The 16,089-nt window shown below is 37.4% G+C and overlaps 1 protein-coding gene across 1 annotated transcript in view; it reads right to left on the bottom strand.

Moving 5' to 3' along the window:
• The window catches only part of LOC108413039 (procathepsin L-like), a 161,528-nt gene that overhangs the window by 10,894 nt on the left and 134,545 nt on the right, over positions 1-16,089 (bottom strand). The window contains exons 4-9 of the mRNA XM_037542165.1: positions 14,885-15,079; positions 12,158-12,349; positions 9,843-10,008; positions 8,937-9,042; positions 7,085-7,187; positions 5,725-5,746 (exon numbers count right to left, since the gene is read on the bottom strand). Coding sequence (XP_037398062.1) covers positions 7,088-7,187; positions 8,937-9,042; positions 9,843-10,008; positions 12,158-12,349; positions 14,885-15,079 — 759 coding nt within the window. The 3' untranslated portion in view covers positions 5,725-5,746; positions 7,085-7,087. The remainder of the gene's footprint in view (positions 1-5,724; positions 5,747-7,084; positions 7,188-8,936; positions 9,043-9,842; positions 10,009-12,157; positions 12,350-14,884; positions 15,080-16,089) is intronic.

The following is a 16,089-nucleotide window of genomic DNA, read 5'->3' as shown; positions in this document are numbered from 1 at the left end:
TGTTGATTAGTTGGACCACAGGACACTTTTTACTTCCCCTCAGTCCATTTTAAATGAGCTCAGGCCCAGTGAAGGTGGCAGTGTTTCTGGATCCTGTTTATGTATAGTTTCTTCTCTGTGTTTAAGAGTTTTAGCTTGCATTTGTGGATGCAGCAACAAACTATTTTCATAGACAGTGGTTTTCAGAAGTGTTACTGAGCCCATGCAGTGATTTACACCAAAGAATCATGTCAGTTTTTAATGCAGTGCTGTCTGAGGCCCAAAGATCACAACCAGCAAATACTGATTTTTGCATACAGAGATACCTCCAGATTCTCTGAATCTTTTAGATGATAAAAATCAAAAGTTCTTTGCTGTTTTACATTGAGAAATATTCTTGAATTGTTGCACTATTTGATCATGCATTCTTTCACAGAGTGGTGAACCCCTCCCCACCAGATTTTGTGATGTTGTTATTATACCCAGTCATGTTACTGGCCTGTTGCCAATTAACCACCACGTGTTTTTAGCATCACACAACTTTACCAGCCTTTTGTTGCCCTGTCCCAACTTTTTTGGATTGTGTCATCAAATTCAAAATTGTTAAATATTGCAACAATAAAATTTCTTAGTTTCAGTATTTGATATGTTGTCTTTGTACTATTGAAAATGAAATATAGGTGTTACAGGATAGCTGAGTGGAGGTTTAAAAACACTGGAAAACGGGAAGTTCCGATGCAGGAAGGTTTATTAAGTCCACAGCAAAAAAGTGCACGGTGTTCCACAATCCCAAAAATAATTAATTCAAAAAGAAAAATGAAAATAAAGGGAAAACAAAACAAAATAAACTGATCAACTTGATACAAACTCATATAAAAAAAAAAATGCCTTCAACTATGGCCTTACAAACAGAACTGCACACCAAGCTAGCTTCACCCTCACTCTCACCAAACATGCGAGTTCTCCATTTTATAAACCCCTTAACCTATTGGGTTCAACCAACCACAGGTAAGTTTGCAGGTAAGTTTTAAAATGTACCAATTGTTTATATTTATACATTTTACTTTAGTTAATCTATATTATTTAATCAATATTTTAACATAAATATAAAACATTTAATATTAAAACATTCCTACTGCAACTACTATTTGGAACCATGAAAGCTGGTCCCCCTCCCCCTGCTCAAGCATGGGAGATGGAACATTCCACTTATAGGACAACCCCAAGACTACATAACCCACAACCCCCCTAGGCTCGGATCCTTTGACCTGCAACAGGCTGCTGCCATGCTGCAACAAACAGGTAAGTCAAACTCCTCACAAAACAAAGTTATTTCAAATAAATAGAATAATAGATAAATTGTTTATTCTCTACACCATCAACTGGCCACCCTGAACAGTGCAAGATAATCACAATTGTTTTGATTTGCAGAGTCTCAAAAAGGTCCGCCTGGTGTTTGCCACTGCAGCCATGTGGGTAACAATAAAAGAGTCTTTAAAACTTGGAGGTTGTCTTGTGTTTTCTAAAATTTCATGGAACGGACGAGAGCTCCGTTACAATAGGGTTTAAATGATTGGCACATCATTGCATTTTTATTTACATTTTACTCAACTACACTTTTTTGGGAATGAGATTGTGTATATATGTATGTCTATAGATAGAAAAGTCATGCAAGCTTCTAACAAAAAAAGTTCTGGTTTAGCTTAAAGTGAGATCAAACAGAGAATTGGAGTCAGAAGAATCCCAATTGAGTTGTGTCCATAAGAAACTTGAGATGCTGTGGTTCTTAGGGTTTAGGCATTGAGAATATTCCAGTCCCTGTCATATGTAGTCCCCAAAGCTTATTGGTTCCCCATCCAATAGGGAAGTTTCTGGAATGATATTCCAATCTCACCACTTCAACTGGCTGGTCCTGTGATAACTTGCATCCCTATGGAGAGACCTGTTCAGTCTAGCTATGCTCCACATCCAACCTAAAAGAGATTTAGATGTTCTGCAGAGAGAAACGTGAGAAGATCTACAAACCCAGGTGTGCCAGACTTGAGGTTAAAAAAAGTGAGCCTGCATGTAAGAACGGTACTGGTACTATAGTGATAATTTACTCAAGCACAAGTAAAAGCATTAGTACTTAAAATTACTCAAGTAAGAGTAAATAAGTAGTTTGTTGAAAAACTACTGAAGTACCTAGTTACTGAAGTACAGAATTACTTTTTCATATTTCCGCTGTCACAACCTGAACATATTTCTGAGCTGTCTTGGCTACATCGTTGGAAATAATCTGTACAGAAAAAACACTAAAGCTAAAGTTCCAAGAGCTGAGACTAATCACAGTTCACTCTGCTAGAGCACATTTACACACTTTCTGTGAGCTGTGTAAGGAACAAGGTTTACATTAAACTGCATGCATTTCACGGTAAGTTAATAATATAAGACGTCCCAGTTTATCTGTTTCCAATAAAGTATTTTAGAGTCCCTAAAAGACTCTGCAGGGGGTGTTTGAGACAAAATTATAGGTAGGTTGCTTAATTAATAATGAAATTTTAGTGAGACCTGCTGCCAATCAGATCCCTGGACTATAGCTTACATTAAAAGGTATGAACTTCTACAGGCAGTAAACACATTCACAGCCTTGTATATTTTCACTGATATCTTTTCAGAACATAATGTACAATTAAAACCAATATCAGCTTTGATTTTACTGTAATATATTTCACTGATAATCATGCTGATTAATTCATACAGAATCAGACATTATTACTTTACAGTTAACAGCAAACATTGAGAGAGAGAGAGAGAGAGAGAGAGAGAGAGAGAGAGAGAGAGAGAGAGAGGGAGAGAGAGAGGGAGAGGGAGGGGTGATCACTGGAACCAAGACTCACATGTGTTCAATTTTGAGTGTGATAGCAAAGAGTCTGAATACTTGTTTAAGTGTAATATTTCAGTTGTTGTGGTTTAAATCAATGTAATCCTGTTTATGATTATTCATGTTGCAAAAAGAACTTTTTTGGTCCATTGTGCCTTTAAACCTTGAAGTAACATGAAAGTTCTGCCTGCTTACTAGCTTTATTATCTGTCTTTTTCTGCCACTCTGCTGCACTACTGATTCTATCAAACATGCTCTGTTCTACAAAAATAGTTCACCACAAACTAGAGGACAGGGTTTTTGATATAATGGGTAAAATCGGAAGTGGCCAGATCCCCTTTAAACCAGCTTTGGTTGTACTACAGATAGAGGTTTCTAAACCAAGCTATGCTTTCATTAACTTTAAGCCAGCTGGACATCTGAAGTTCTGACAATTTAATATAGTAGCATAAGCTGATCAATCATGACAGCAATAATCAAATCCATTACATGTTGAGTGAAATTTGTGACTGCTGAGGGTTTATTATATATATGTATCAGTCAGAAACAGTAATATATAACATTGTGTGTATGTGTTGTTTGTTATGTTCTGAGCTGGGCTACAGGGCTGGTTGGGTGTGTTTAGTGATGACATTAGACTGGATACGTGTGGCTGGAGGTGACCTATCCTACTTCACAGCCATTCAGCAGCGCTGAGCAATGGGTCTCCCCTGTTGTTGTGTTAATATAAGAGCACTTGTTTGAAACACTGTGTGTCCTGGGTCTTCTTCTTCACCAACACAACATTATACTGTGTAATAGTTTATCATCACTGTTAGATCAGCCTTCATATCTCCAACAAATTAAGTCTGCAGGAAAAGAACAAATATTCTTAACTTTCAACAAAAGTTAATGTAGCAAAATTTAATACTGAGTCACGTTGGACAATTTCTATTGGTCAGTACAGTGACAGTGAAGAATGAAGCAGGAGATGTTGCAGCTCTTGGAGCTCTTATTTAGAAAATTACACACAATAGATGAGCTAAGAGCCGCAGGGCCTCAGCAGCTGAACCACGTCCCCTCCTCACACCAGCAATGTAAGCGCCACAATATCATTATGATGAAAGACTGAAGTAAAGTGTTATACACAATCTTAATGTGACCAGACCAATTTAGCCAGGTAACATTTTTGGGAAACAAGATTATGTAAACCTAGCTTTATTGGACAATCATCAACAGTGTAGTATGTGTAGTAAGTGTCTTTGACACAGGATAATAGACTTAGGGCCTGACTTAACATCTGTTTACTGACAAATGTGTCTTATAGAAAAAGATGTCCATACATACCACAACTATACTTGTGTGCTTGTTTGTAAAAAGCCTTGTGCGCTTGGTTGGTCTGGCTCATATACAAAGTGATCTGGTAGAGTGGGACAGGCTGTTCACTTGATTTGAGGTCTATGTCCCTGAACAAGCATTGGTGAATCCTCCACAGCTGGTGTCTGTTTTTCCTGAAGGTCTGTTTTGAGAGTTTATCTGTGTATGAGACGCTACACTGCCCTAAGTACCAGAGTAACTTTGACTTCTTGAGATGTTGAGGTATTCAGCACACATGCTATAGGCTAAAATAAAACATTACTATGGTAAAAATGTAGCTAAGAGTTTATGAGCGCAACTAACATATTAAGATTGTAAAATGCAAACCCTATATTATTTATTTATTTATTTATTTGGACTGCTCATTATGTTGCTGGCTAAATTAGCATGCTTTAGTCTAGCTCCAGTAGCTGAGAAGTAGATGAGAAACTGCCTATTCTGCTACATGCTTTTGCAAAGTGATTGCTTACCATATTTCTGGCATACTACACCAAAGCAGGGCACCAGCATGGTTCATGAGTTCCTTCACACTTTCTGCAGCCGTTAAAAATTTGCTTTCTGCATTTCATTACCTGCTTTCTATCTCTGCACGTTTTCTTCTTCACAGAGTTTACTGCATCTTTGTCAATGGCTTACACTGCAGCTTCATGTGTAGTGTTCAGTTGAGGGACAAGTCGGTTTCTTTAAGTAATCTTTCCTCCACATGGAATATCTGTCAGACTAAACACTAGGGGAGATGATCCAGTGATAATGGATGTCCACGCATCACATGTTACAGCCGTAATACCTATTTTCTTTAATGATTTTATAACTTCAGGTCTCATTGTAGAGAGTGGAGGGGGGGTTGCTGTGTCAGAAAAATATCTTTGAGACTGAAAACAACCGAGAACTGGCGTGCAGACTGCAGGTCACATAGCAATGCAGTCTCAGATACAATTTAAGGTGGAACAGGAAAATCGAACAAGAAACTGGTGAATAAGAAGCTGACTTCAGATTCGTAAAACGGTCGAACTTTGAGAGACATTTTACAAGAAACCATTCAACCTTAGAGGAAACGTTTTCAGATTGACTAAATTATTAGTAATGAATGTAAACAGTAGTAAAAAAGCTCTTTTTTTTTGTATGCGCAGATATTTAAGGTACAACAAAATTTTTAAAAATCCTATATTTGAACTTTTCTCAATTTAATGCAAACAGAATTTTCCAAACACTGCTTTTTGTTTTTCTTAGACTATTTTTGCAATACACATTGTACATTAGTTGTAAAATGACAGATGACAATAAGTGAATATTGGAAGTTTATATTCATTTTTTGTGAATGCAGAAAGTCCTTTTTTTATTATATTTTTCTTTGCACAATATCATAAATGATTGAGAAGAGAATTTAAAAAGATTTCAATTTAAAAGTTGAAACGTGGAAAACAAAAATGTAAAAAAAAGACATTCAGCAACTGTAGACAGTTTTTAAAGAACTGTTCATGATGTGTTGATGTTCCATAGCTGCTGCTCAGATATAACATACTCACTAAGGCTCTGATATTCTCCCATCTGCAAAAAAAAAAACAGAAAAAAAAACAAACAAACAAAAAAAACATTTATTAGAAGTGGCTCATTGAACTTTTAAAGGACTTATACATTTTCTTGTCATTTATAACTTTCCATGAGGTGTGTGAGGTGTGCTTTTATATACCAAAAACAGTGATAATTCATTTATATAAAACCATTTTCTAACCTTTCTTTGTCCCTCAGAATTAAATAGATTGTTACTGTGGCTTTCAAGTCAGTTTATATCACAATACCTACATTTAGAGCCAGTTATTCATTCAACCTAATGAGAAACTGTAGAACAAATTTAGTTTATATGTACTAATAATGGGGGCGGCACGGTGGCATTGGTGGGTAGCGCTGTCGCCTCACAGCAAAGAGGGCCTGGGTTCGATTCCCCGACCGGGTGACCGGGGTCCTCTCTGTGTGGAGTTTCTCGTGTCTGCGTGGGTTTCCTCCGGGTTCTCTGGTTTCCTCCCACAGTCCAAAGACATGCAGTCAGGCCAATTGGATATGCTAAATTGCCCCTAGGTGTGAGTGTGTGAGTGACTGTCTGTGTCTGTCTGTCTGCCCTGCGATGGACTGGCGACCTGTCCAGGGTGTATCCTGCCTTTCGCCCGAAGACTGCTGGGATAGGCTCCAGCACCCCCCCGCGACCCTGACGGAGAAGCGGCTTAGAAAATGGATGGATGGATGGATGGATGTACTAATAATAGTACACTCAGTTTATATCACAATACCTACATTTAGAGCCAGTTATGCATTCGGTTATTCTTGGATCACAACTCAGTTTGTATTACTAAAGTTTACGTGAAAGTTTCTAAAAACCTTTGAAGGTTTAACATGGTCAATAGCAACAAAAAAACTGCAACCAGCATTTCCTGTAATCTGACGTCAGCCTTTCACATTGTTGTGGGATATCTTTCAACTTGTCTGTGGAGAAAACTGTATACTTCAGGAAAGTATGAGTAAATTTGTGTATAGTATTAACAAATATGTTGCTGCAGTATTGAACATTAGTTGCAGTTCAGCAGCTGTTAGCAAACATATTAGCATAAGCTTAGCTATAGTTTTTAGATACCTTTGTTGTTCCTTTTTATAGCTATGTTAACTACAGTAATCAGTGCCAATATGTGCTAGAAATACTATCGCTTTCACCCTTAAACTAGATAGGAAAAGAGTTTAAGTGTATGAAAGCCAGCTAACAATCCACATGAATGGTTCTGAAATTATATGACTACACTGAAATATTATTTTTCTGCTGTAAAACACAGCTGGAACTAAACCCAACAGTGTAGATCTCTGTGGATGGAGAATGGAACCCCTGCAATGAAGTTGTACCTTTTAAACCTCAGGGTAGACAGCATCTGTGGCAATACCACACTGGTTATTCTTGTTCCTGGACATCTTGATGTAGCCTCCTTCACCCCATGTAACACCCCAGCTGCAAAATAAATAAATAAGATATTTGAGATTTTGCTTTAAGGTGAACCCCATTAAACTGCAACTTTCATATTTTGTTATCAATCTTAAACAGGCTGTCATCCAAGATTGCACCGATAATTAAAGATTAAGATTAAGTGACCCTTATTAGTCCCACAATGGGGAAATTTCATCTCCGCATTTAACCCATCTGTGAAGTGAAACACCACATACACTCTAGTGAGCACACACACACTAGGGGGCAGTGAGCACACTTGCCCAGAGCGGTGGGCAGCCCAATCCGCAGCGTCCGGGGAGCAGTTGGGGGTTAGGTGTCTTGCTCAAGGACACCTCAGTCATGTGCTGTCAGCTCTGGGGATCGAACCGGTGACCTTCCGGTCACAAGGCTGGATCCCTAACCTCCAGCCCATGACTGCCCATGACTGGTATATATAAAGATATACCAAGTAATGGAAGCTTAATATAGTTTTAATTAGCATGGTGCTAACATCATTCTTTGACCGTGTGGAGTTGTTCAGTATCTCTAATAGTCTTCATTAATTGTTTTTTGACACATTATGGCACATTGGTATCTATAAACATGGACTAAAGTACAGACAAAATTGAATATGCCACTGTTTCTAATAATGCAACATTATTTTTAGATAGAAACCACATAAGCAGGTCTGTTCAAGATTATTGAACAACTCAATATAGATTAATTTAATTGTGTGAGGATACTAATTGGTGCAGTATACGTTTAGTCATGTAGCCTCTTGGCTGATTGACTACATTTGGGCTAAAGGGAAAATTGTGTACATTTAGTTAATCCATTGCTTTTTGACTCATTATTCAGCATCTACCATGAATCATTCAGAATTCACTGTAACATGGTGTCTAGCTTATCCCACATGAGGCTTGAACAGGAAACCCCTGCATTAGATAGATACTCAGCTAGCTATGCAATAAGCCATTGATCACGCACAGAGACGGACTCAAGTGCAGAGCGGTAGAGACACAAAAATGGTGGAGAAAGAAAGAGAAAAGCAAGGTTATATTGGGTGAAACTCAAACTTGCAACCTCGCAACATAGCGTGAGTGTGCTACTGCTGAGCTACTGCAGAAATTACAAGGAGAGCCTCATGGAAGAGTTGATAAAACAAAAAGGCGAGCTAAGGCCAAACAAAAGAAACACCAGATCAGCATCTTCAAATGAAAGAGTTCCAGAAAACTAAAGGTAAAAGTAATCAACTGAAAAGGACACTCAAAGTTGTTTTTGTTGTTGTTTCGTATTTTTTTGTGTGTGTGTGTGTGTTTAATACACAAGGATGGGAACTGAGAGAGCACACAGATTTTAACAAAGAACTTGAAACTTGATACCATTACCAGCTCAGCAAAGAGACATGCATGTGTTACCATAAACTCAAGCCTGAACAGAAAGCACGCCCGAAGTACATGGTCAGTTGAAGACACCCACACACAGATAGTTCTTATTTTGTTTCTATATTTATTTCATATACATATACACACATATATACAAAACGCATAGAACTGTGCACAACCCCTCCCCGTTCTATTCCGAACGATCTGAGATGGAGTTGCTTTTAATCTCATTGTACTGTGTATAGTGACAATAAAGGCATTCTATTCTATTCTATTCTATAGTTGAAATGTAATGGTATAGACCACATGACCCCTCCCATGTTCATTCACTTAGCAATTGCTTTTCAATGCTTTACTTTCTTTGTTTTCACTAGCCTGTCCCTTTTACCTGTTCTTGACCAGCCAGTATTCCTGTTCCTCTTCAGTGCCGTAACCAACAACCAGGACAGCGTGATTCAGGTGAATATCACTGCAGTACTGATCATCATACACACCTACAATCAATCAGAGCATCAAGATGTACAGATATTAACAAATGTATTTATTTATTTATTTGTTTGTTTGTTTGTTTAAAATGCTACCTTTCAACACTTGTTGTAAAAAGTACTAAATAAATAAGTAATCTTGAATCTTGAATCTTTAGCAGCAGACAGATGAACTACCAATGACAACCATGCAATTCAGTTTTCTGAATCTGAATGTCCTAGTGCTTGCATCTTTGACTCCTGGATTTGCCCCAACAAGATTTTGTTAGCATATCTTTCTGCTTAAAATTCCAATTCCTACATAAACAGTTAAGATGTTATAACAGACTTATTCAAAGCTGTTTGGTGTGAAATTATCTGTTCTAGAAACGTACAGAGTCAGAATTGTTCATAGTGGTGGTGATAGGAACCAGATGTCCACCTCTAAAAGTTCAGTCACAGAGATGGTTATTGAATTTGTTGTCTGATGTCTGAGATATTGTTTTGTGATAGTTCTAAGAAGATTTTTAAAAATCAATTCATGGTGAAAAGGTGCAGGAAATTAACATTCTATATAAAACCCAGAAGACACGTGTAGGTTCATTTGTAGTTAAGGAGAGTAAATAAAATGTCTATATTTGTGTTGTAGTCATGGAGACCCCTGGTTCCCATCACTACCACTTTAAAGACATCTAAGTCTCTACAATCAACCATTTTACACCAAACCTCTCTGACTCTCAGTGACTGAATTATGCAGAAATTTCCCTTTCCTCACTTTTGTACACAGATAACACAGGCAGCTCATAGAAACAACTAGTTACTGAGGTTACCTGACTCATAGAGCTGGAAAGTGTGACGGCTGATGTCTATGCCTACAGAAACAGGTCCAATTGAGGCGACAATATGCTGCAGATTAGCCTCATCTCCACTGGTCACGTTCTTATACGTGAGGCAGGTAGCATACGCTCTCAGTGGATCAAACCTGCACTTCCCTTCCTAAGGAGAGATGGGAACAAAGAGATTACACTGCATGATGACTGGTATTATAGGCATGATAGTTCTGAATTGTGTATAGTTCTGCACTATATACAGTTCTGTACTGTGTAAAGTTCTGCATTGTGTACAGTTCTGCACTGTATACAGTTCAGTATTGTGTATAGTTCTGTATTGTGTATAGTTCTGCACTATATACAGTTCTGTATTAGGTATAGTTCCGCATGGTGTATAGTTCTGTACTGTCTATAGTTCTGTATTGTGTATAGTTCAGCACTGTATACAGATCTGTACTGTGTATAATTCTGTATTGTGCATAGTTCTGTATTGTTAATAGTTCTGCATTGTATACAGTTCTGTACTGTGTATAGTTCTGTACTGTGTATAGTTCTGCATTGTGTACAGTTCTGCACTGTATACAGTTCTGTACTGTATACAGTTCTGTACTGTGCATAGTTCTATACTTTGTACAGTTCTGCACTGTATACAGTTCTGTACTGTGCATAGTTCTGTACTGTGTATAGTTCTGTATGGTGTACAGTTCTGCACTGTATACAGTTCTGTGCTGTGCATAGTTCTGTACTTTGTATAGTTCTGCACTGTATACAGTTCTGTATTGTGCATAGTTCTGTACTTTGTATAGTTCTGCACCATGTCTAGTTCTGTACTGTGTACAGTTCTGTACTTTGTATAGTTCTGCACTGCATGTAGTTCTGTACCATGTCTAGTACTGCACTGTATATAGTATTGTACTGTACATAGTTCTGCACCATGTCTAGCTCTGCATTGTTTGTAGTTCTGTACTGTGTGTAGTTCTGCACCATGTCTAGCTCTGCATTGTTTGTAGTTCTGTACTGTGTGTAGTTCTGCACAGTGTGTAGTTCTGCACTGTGTATAGTTCTGTATTGTGTATACTTCTATATTGTATATTGTTCTGCACTGTGCATAGTCCTGTGTTTTGTATAGTTCTTTACTGTGTATAGTTCTGCATTATGTATAGTTTGTACTGCGTATTGTTGTAACGTGGAGCGAGGTAGCGAACGCATGTGCGGAGGTAAGCGACTTTTATTGAGGGCAAATCCAGAATCAGGGTCATAACGGTCCAGGGTCAAGGTACAACGTACAGAACAGGTTGCAGACATGACGAGCAACACAAACAACCAAACAGTTCTAACAAAGACCAACACATCAAACAAAGACTGATACAAAGACCAGCAAAGACAAAGTGCAAACACAGGGTAACAAAGGGAAAATTTATAGTTACTTTTCTTGTCTTTTTTCAACTTTAAGAGACATCTAAAAAAAAATAACCCTTTATATGTGAAGTTTTAATAGTTCCATGATTTAAAATTTTGAAAACAATCAGGGGCGGAGTCACGAAACGAGGGGCAGGACTACAGATACCAAAACAAATGCACATGGACAGGACTGGGAGGGGCCAATCGTGACAATTGTTTTGTTATGCTACATTGTGTACATGTAGTGTGTGAAAAATGCTGTTGACCATTTGTTATTTAAGTGTGAATAACTCTCATATTTTAACTTTTCAAATTCCAGCAGTGTCTTATGTTTAGCAACGTCAGAACAGGGAGCTCCTATTGAGAGTCATGTAATAGAAATGAGTTTCACAAAGAAATTTGACAAAGCTGAAATTGGTGTCTTGTCTGACTTTCCTATTTCACCTCAAGTGCTTCAGCCAATTATATTTCAATACCTGATCAGGACCCAGAATGTACCCCTTAAAGTGGAACAGAAAATTGAACAAATAGCTGTCACATTTTAGGCAAATTTCTAACTAATAGAATTTCATAACTGAAACAACATTTAACACCAGGTGAGTGGGGTTAGTGTTAGAACACAATAGTGTTATAGGTTAATCTACATACTGCCCATTTTTGTCTTTACTATTTAGCAAAAAAAAAATATATATAAGATTTTACTTATTCATAATTATTTTTCTTATCTTTTTTCAACTTTAAGAGACTCAGAAAAAAGCCTTAATTTTAAAATTACAAAATGTCGGTTTATATATGTGAATTTTTAATTGTTCCATGATTTAAATTTTTGACCATACAGCACACTACTACACTACTACCTGAGACTATTCAACTTCAACTCATAACTCACTCACCAATAAACCCATTAAACTCACCATGTTCTCATAACGATAGGACTTCTCTGTCTGCAGGCCTCTGCTCTGCATCACATATTGGAAAGCCTGTGATGGCCATCCACCTCCACAGCCATTGCTTCCAACACCGAAAGAGCAGTCAACCAGCTGCTGTTCACTGAGGGACACCAGTGTCCCTGTCTTCTTGAACATCTGACCCTCTAGCGCCCCCGTCTGAGAGAAAGTAGAGGAGAAATGAAGGGAGAAAGACAATTGTTTGGTTTATTTTCTACCTCTAATAATGTTCTCTCTTAATGCTACAATCTCTCCCTGTAGGTTAGTGGTTTGTCCAAAAAAACATTTTGTCCAAGTCTGTTAAAAGTAGAGAGATTAAATGGTGCTCACACACCTCAACACAGTTATCTCTCTCACTATGTGTGTTTGTCTCTCTCTCTCTCTGTGGTGTTTATATGTGAGGTTATTAGTGTTTAAGAGGGTTTTGACATATTGAGTTTATTTTTATTGATGCCATCCTGTAAAAACTATTTGTAGAAAACAAATCAAATATATCGAGATACAGCAAGAAACAGAAATGAAATTAAAAAGATGTCATAATATGTAGAAAACAGAAATTAAAAGGATAATACTATAATGTCACAGGAAAGCAAGTATCCTATTTTATTCTAAAATAAACATTTTTTTGTCCAAATTACAGATTTTGCTAATATGTACATTTCAGTTTACAGTATTACATTTTTCACCATTCAGCAAAAACCAACCTACTTCTATACTGACACAAAAAATATGGAAGGACATTTGGATCAGTTAGGACAATTTGCCACCAACTAAGAAATACGAATACTCATAGGACTCACATCATATATCCAGATGTCCATAGTAAGGCTAACGGATGTCAGATTATCATCAATGAGCTTGTGAATGTGAGTCACTACCATTCTGTCTAGCTCTGGTGGGATCAGGTCAGACTGGGTTTGGTGTAAGGGGGCTCAACATGTTCGAGTAGCCTTTGAATTTTAAATATTGGTTTGCAATCTAAGCATTGGCCTGGTGTCAATAAGTTCTACAAAAGCAATCTCAGCCAATACCAATATGATTCTGACATCACGCATCCCTAGTAATTAATCATGAGCAGTTGTTGACTGTAAAATGCCAACCAACTATAAAGCCTTATGTTGTAACATATTTTTTGCAATGAAATTATGTAAAGTTGAACATTGCAAAATTCAGTGCGATTCAAAAATATTAATCCAAATTCAAAATGTTTTATTTCACTTGTATATCACTACAGAACAATGCAGTAAATTGTAAATGGTTTATATGAGAATGAAGTTTATTATGTAATTTCACAAGTGCTCAGTATGAACCTCTTCCAGCTGTTCAGACAACATCAACGCCAAACTCAAATTCATCTCATACTCGATTGAGTATGTTAGGATGTTGGGTGTCACTGCAGTCACGGCTCTTTCAATGCGATTTCAGAGATCATTCAGTGTTGTGAAGCCAATGACGAACACTCTGAGCGGTTAGAGGTTTACTTCCGATGAAAATCACGCTGCATAGTTATGATGGATTTATTCTTATTAATGTGGAAAACGCAGAACACTTTCTGCTCAGGGGTCTCCATCTCCTTACAGGCTGCATGGAGCCATCTTCCAGTGACAGTCAGGAACTCTATGACCCCCTCTTCCAAGTGGTATGTGATTGGTTCCTAGGCACCTCACGGTTGTCAAAATATGGAGCTTGATGAATCTATTTGAATTACGCTGTACTGTGTTTATTAGTGATGGGTCGGTCACGAACGATCTGGCTGTAAGAGCCGGCTCTTTGAAAAGAATGACAGGAGCCGGCTCCTGATTGTGAGCCGATTTTTCTTTTCCTTTTAAAGCGTGATTGGTCAAGATGTGTGGTGGCGTCTGTGAGTCTTCACTGAGCAGGAGGGGGGAGGGAAGGGGTTACAAACACACACAACACGGTGAACACACAAACAGTAGGGAGGGAGAAAGTTTGTTCTGGAGACACAATATAGTCAGACAGAGTACACGCTCCAAAGGTGAGGAAAAAGAGTGACAGGAAACTTCATATGTTGTTGAGTGATATTTTGTTGATGCTGTGTTGTTTCACTGGACAAATGTAAAAATAATACACACAATCAGAGATTGGACCTTTTTGTCTAATTTAGATGGGTCTTTGATTTTTGTAATTTATTTTTGTAGCACTCTGCTCCATGTTGAATATATAAATGAAGCCATATAAATAATAAACATTTGATACAATGTGCAATATGTTTTTACATTGGTAATTCATTTTACACATTTTTTGGTAATAAATTAATTTAAGCAGCAAAAAATCTGAAGAACCACTCAGGAGCCAAAAGATACGGCTCTTTAGTCAGCAGAGCCAAAATTCCCATCACTAGTGTTTATCACTAAGCTAGGTTGTATTTATGTTTACAGTAAATCTGTTGTTTTTACAACAGCTGACCAAGAACAAGTTTATATCATAGCTGTTATTTCTAAAGCAAATTACTCTTCTCTAAAATGTATATTGCCAAAACAACATACCATGATGTCTTATACATTGCCATTGTGACATTCTGGCAACCACAACTGCCAGTATTTTATAAATTACACAGATTTTTTTTTACAGTGCAGCCTTTCATCTAATACTTTTTTTAACCACTTCTATTAATTATTTTTAGATATCTGTAATCCTGAAAAGTCAATTTTCTCTTTTTCTTTCTTAACTCACCGCACTGAAGGCCCAACAGGAGTCACAGGTAAACTGGTTCTTAACCTCAGTCACGGCGCCCTTTTCCCTCCAATCCACGCTACCAGGCAGAGCAGCACCCCCTACTTCTTGGAGGAATGTAGTTGTTTTGTGAGCCTTGGTCCCGTTAAAAGACCTCAGGGAACCCTTGAACATGGCCTGGTACTCCAGGTTGTCCTAGTGGAGAGGAAGCAAGCAAAGTTTATTTATATAGTGCTTTTTAGAACAGGTGTTGTCAAAAAGCAGCTTTACAGAACAATCCGTACGAAGAAGTTGAGCATTTTGTCAAGTCTGATGAAAAAGTTTTGAACACGATCGAGTTTATATCAGAGTCTCTATATTTAGTCTGTTATTTATTCAACTTAATGAGAAACTGTAGAACAGACTCACTTTATATCACAATACCTACATTTAGAGTCAGTTATTCATTCAGCCTAATGAGAAACTGTAGAACAGACTCAGTTTATATCACAATACCTACATTTAGAGCAAGTTATTCATTCAAACTAATGAGAAACTGTAGAACAGACTCAGTTTATATTACAATACCTACATTTAGAGCCAGTTATACATTCAACCTAATGACAAACTGTAGAACAGACTCAGTTTATATCACAATACCTACATTTAGAGCGAGTTATACATTCAACCTAATGAGAAACTGTAGAACAGACTCAGGTTATATCACAATACCTACATTTAGAGTCAGTTATTCATTCAACCTAATGAGAAACTGTAGAACAGACTCAGTTTATATCACAATACCTACATTTAGAGCCAGTTATTCATTCAACCTAATGAGAAACTGTAGAACAGACTCAGTTTATATCACAATACCTACATTTAGAGTCAGTTATTCATTCAACCTAATGACAAACTGTAGAACAGACTCAGTTTATATCACAATACCTACATTTAGAGCCAGTTATACATTCAACCTAATGAGAAACTGTAGAACAGACTCAGTTTATATCACAATACCTACATTTAGAGCCAGTTATACATTCAACCTAATGAGAAACCGTAGAAAAGACTCAGTCTATATCACAATACCTACATTTAGAGCCAGTTATTCATTCAGCCAAATGAGAAACAGTAGAACAGACTCAGTTTATATCACAATACCTACATTTACAGTCAGTTATTCATTCAACCTAATGAGAAACTGTACAACAGACTCAGTTTAT

Source organism: Pygocentrus nattereri, chromosome 10 (genome assembly GCF_015220715.1).
Source record: "Pygocentrus nattereri isolate fPygNat1 chromosome 10, fPygNat1.pri, whole genome shotgun sequence".
NCBI lineage: Eukaryota > Metazoa > Chordata > Actinopteri > Characiformes > Serrasalmidae > Pygocentrus > Pygocentrus nattereri.
This window is presented reverse-complemented; position numbering and strand designations above follow the sequence as displayed.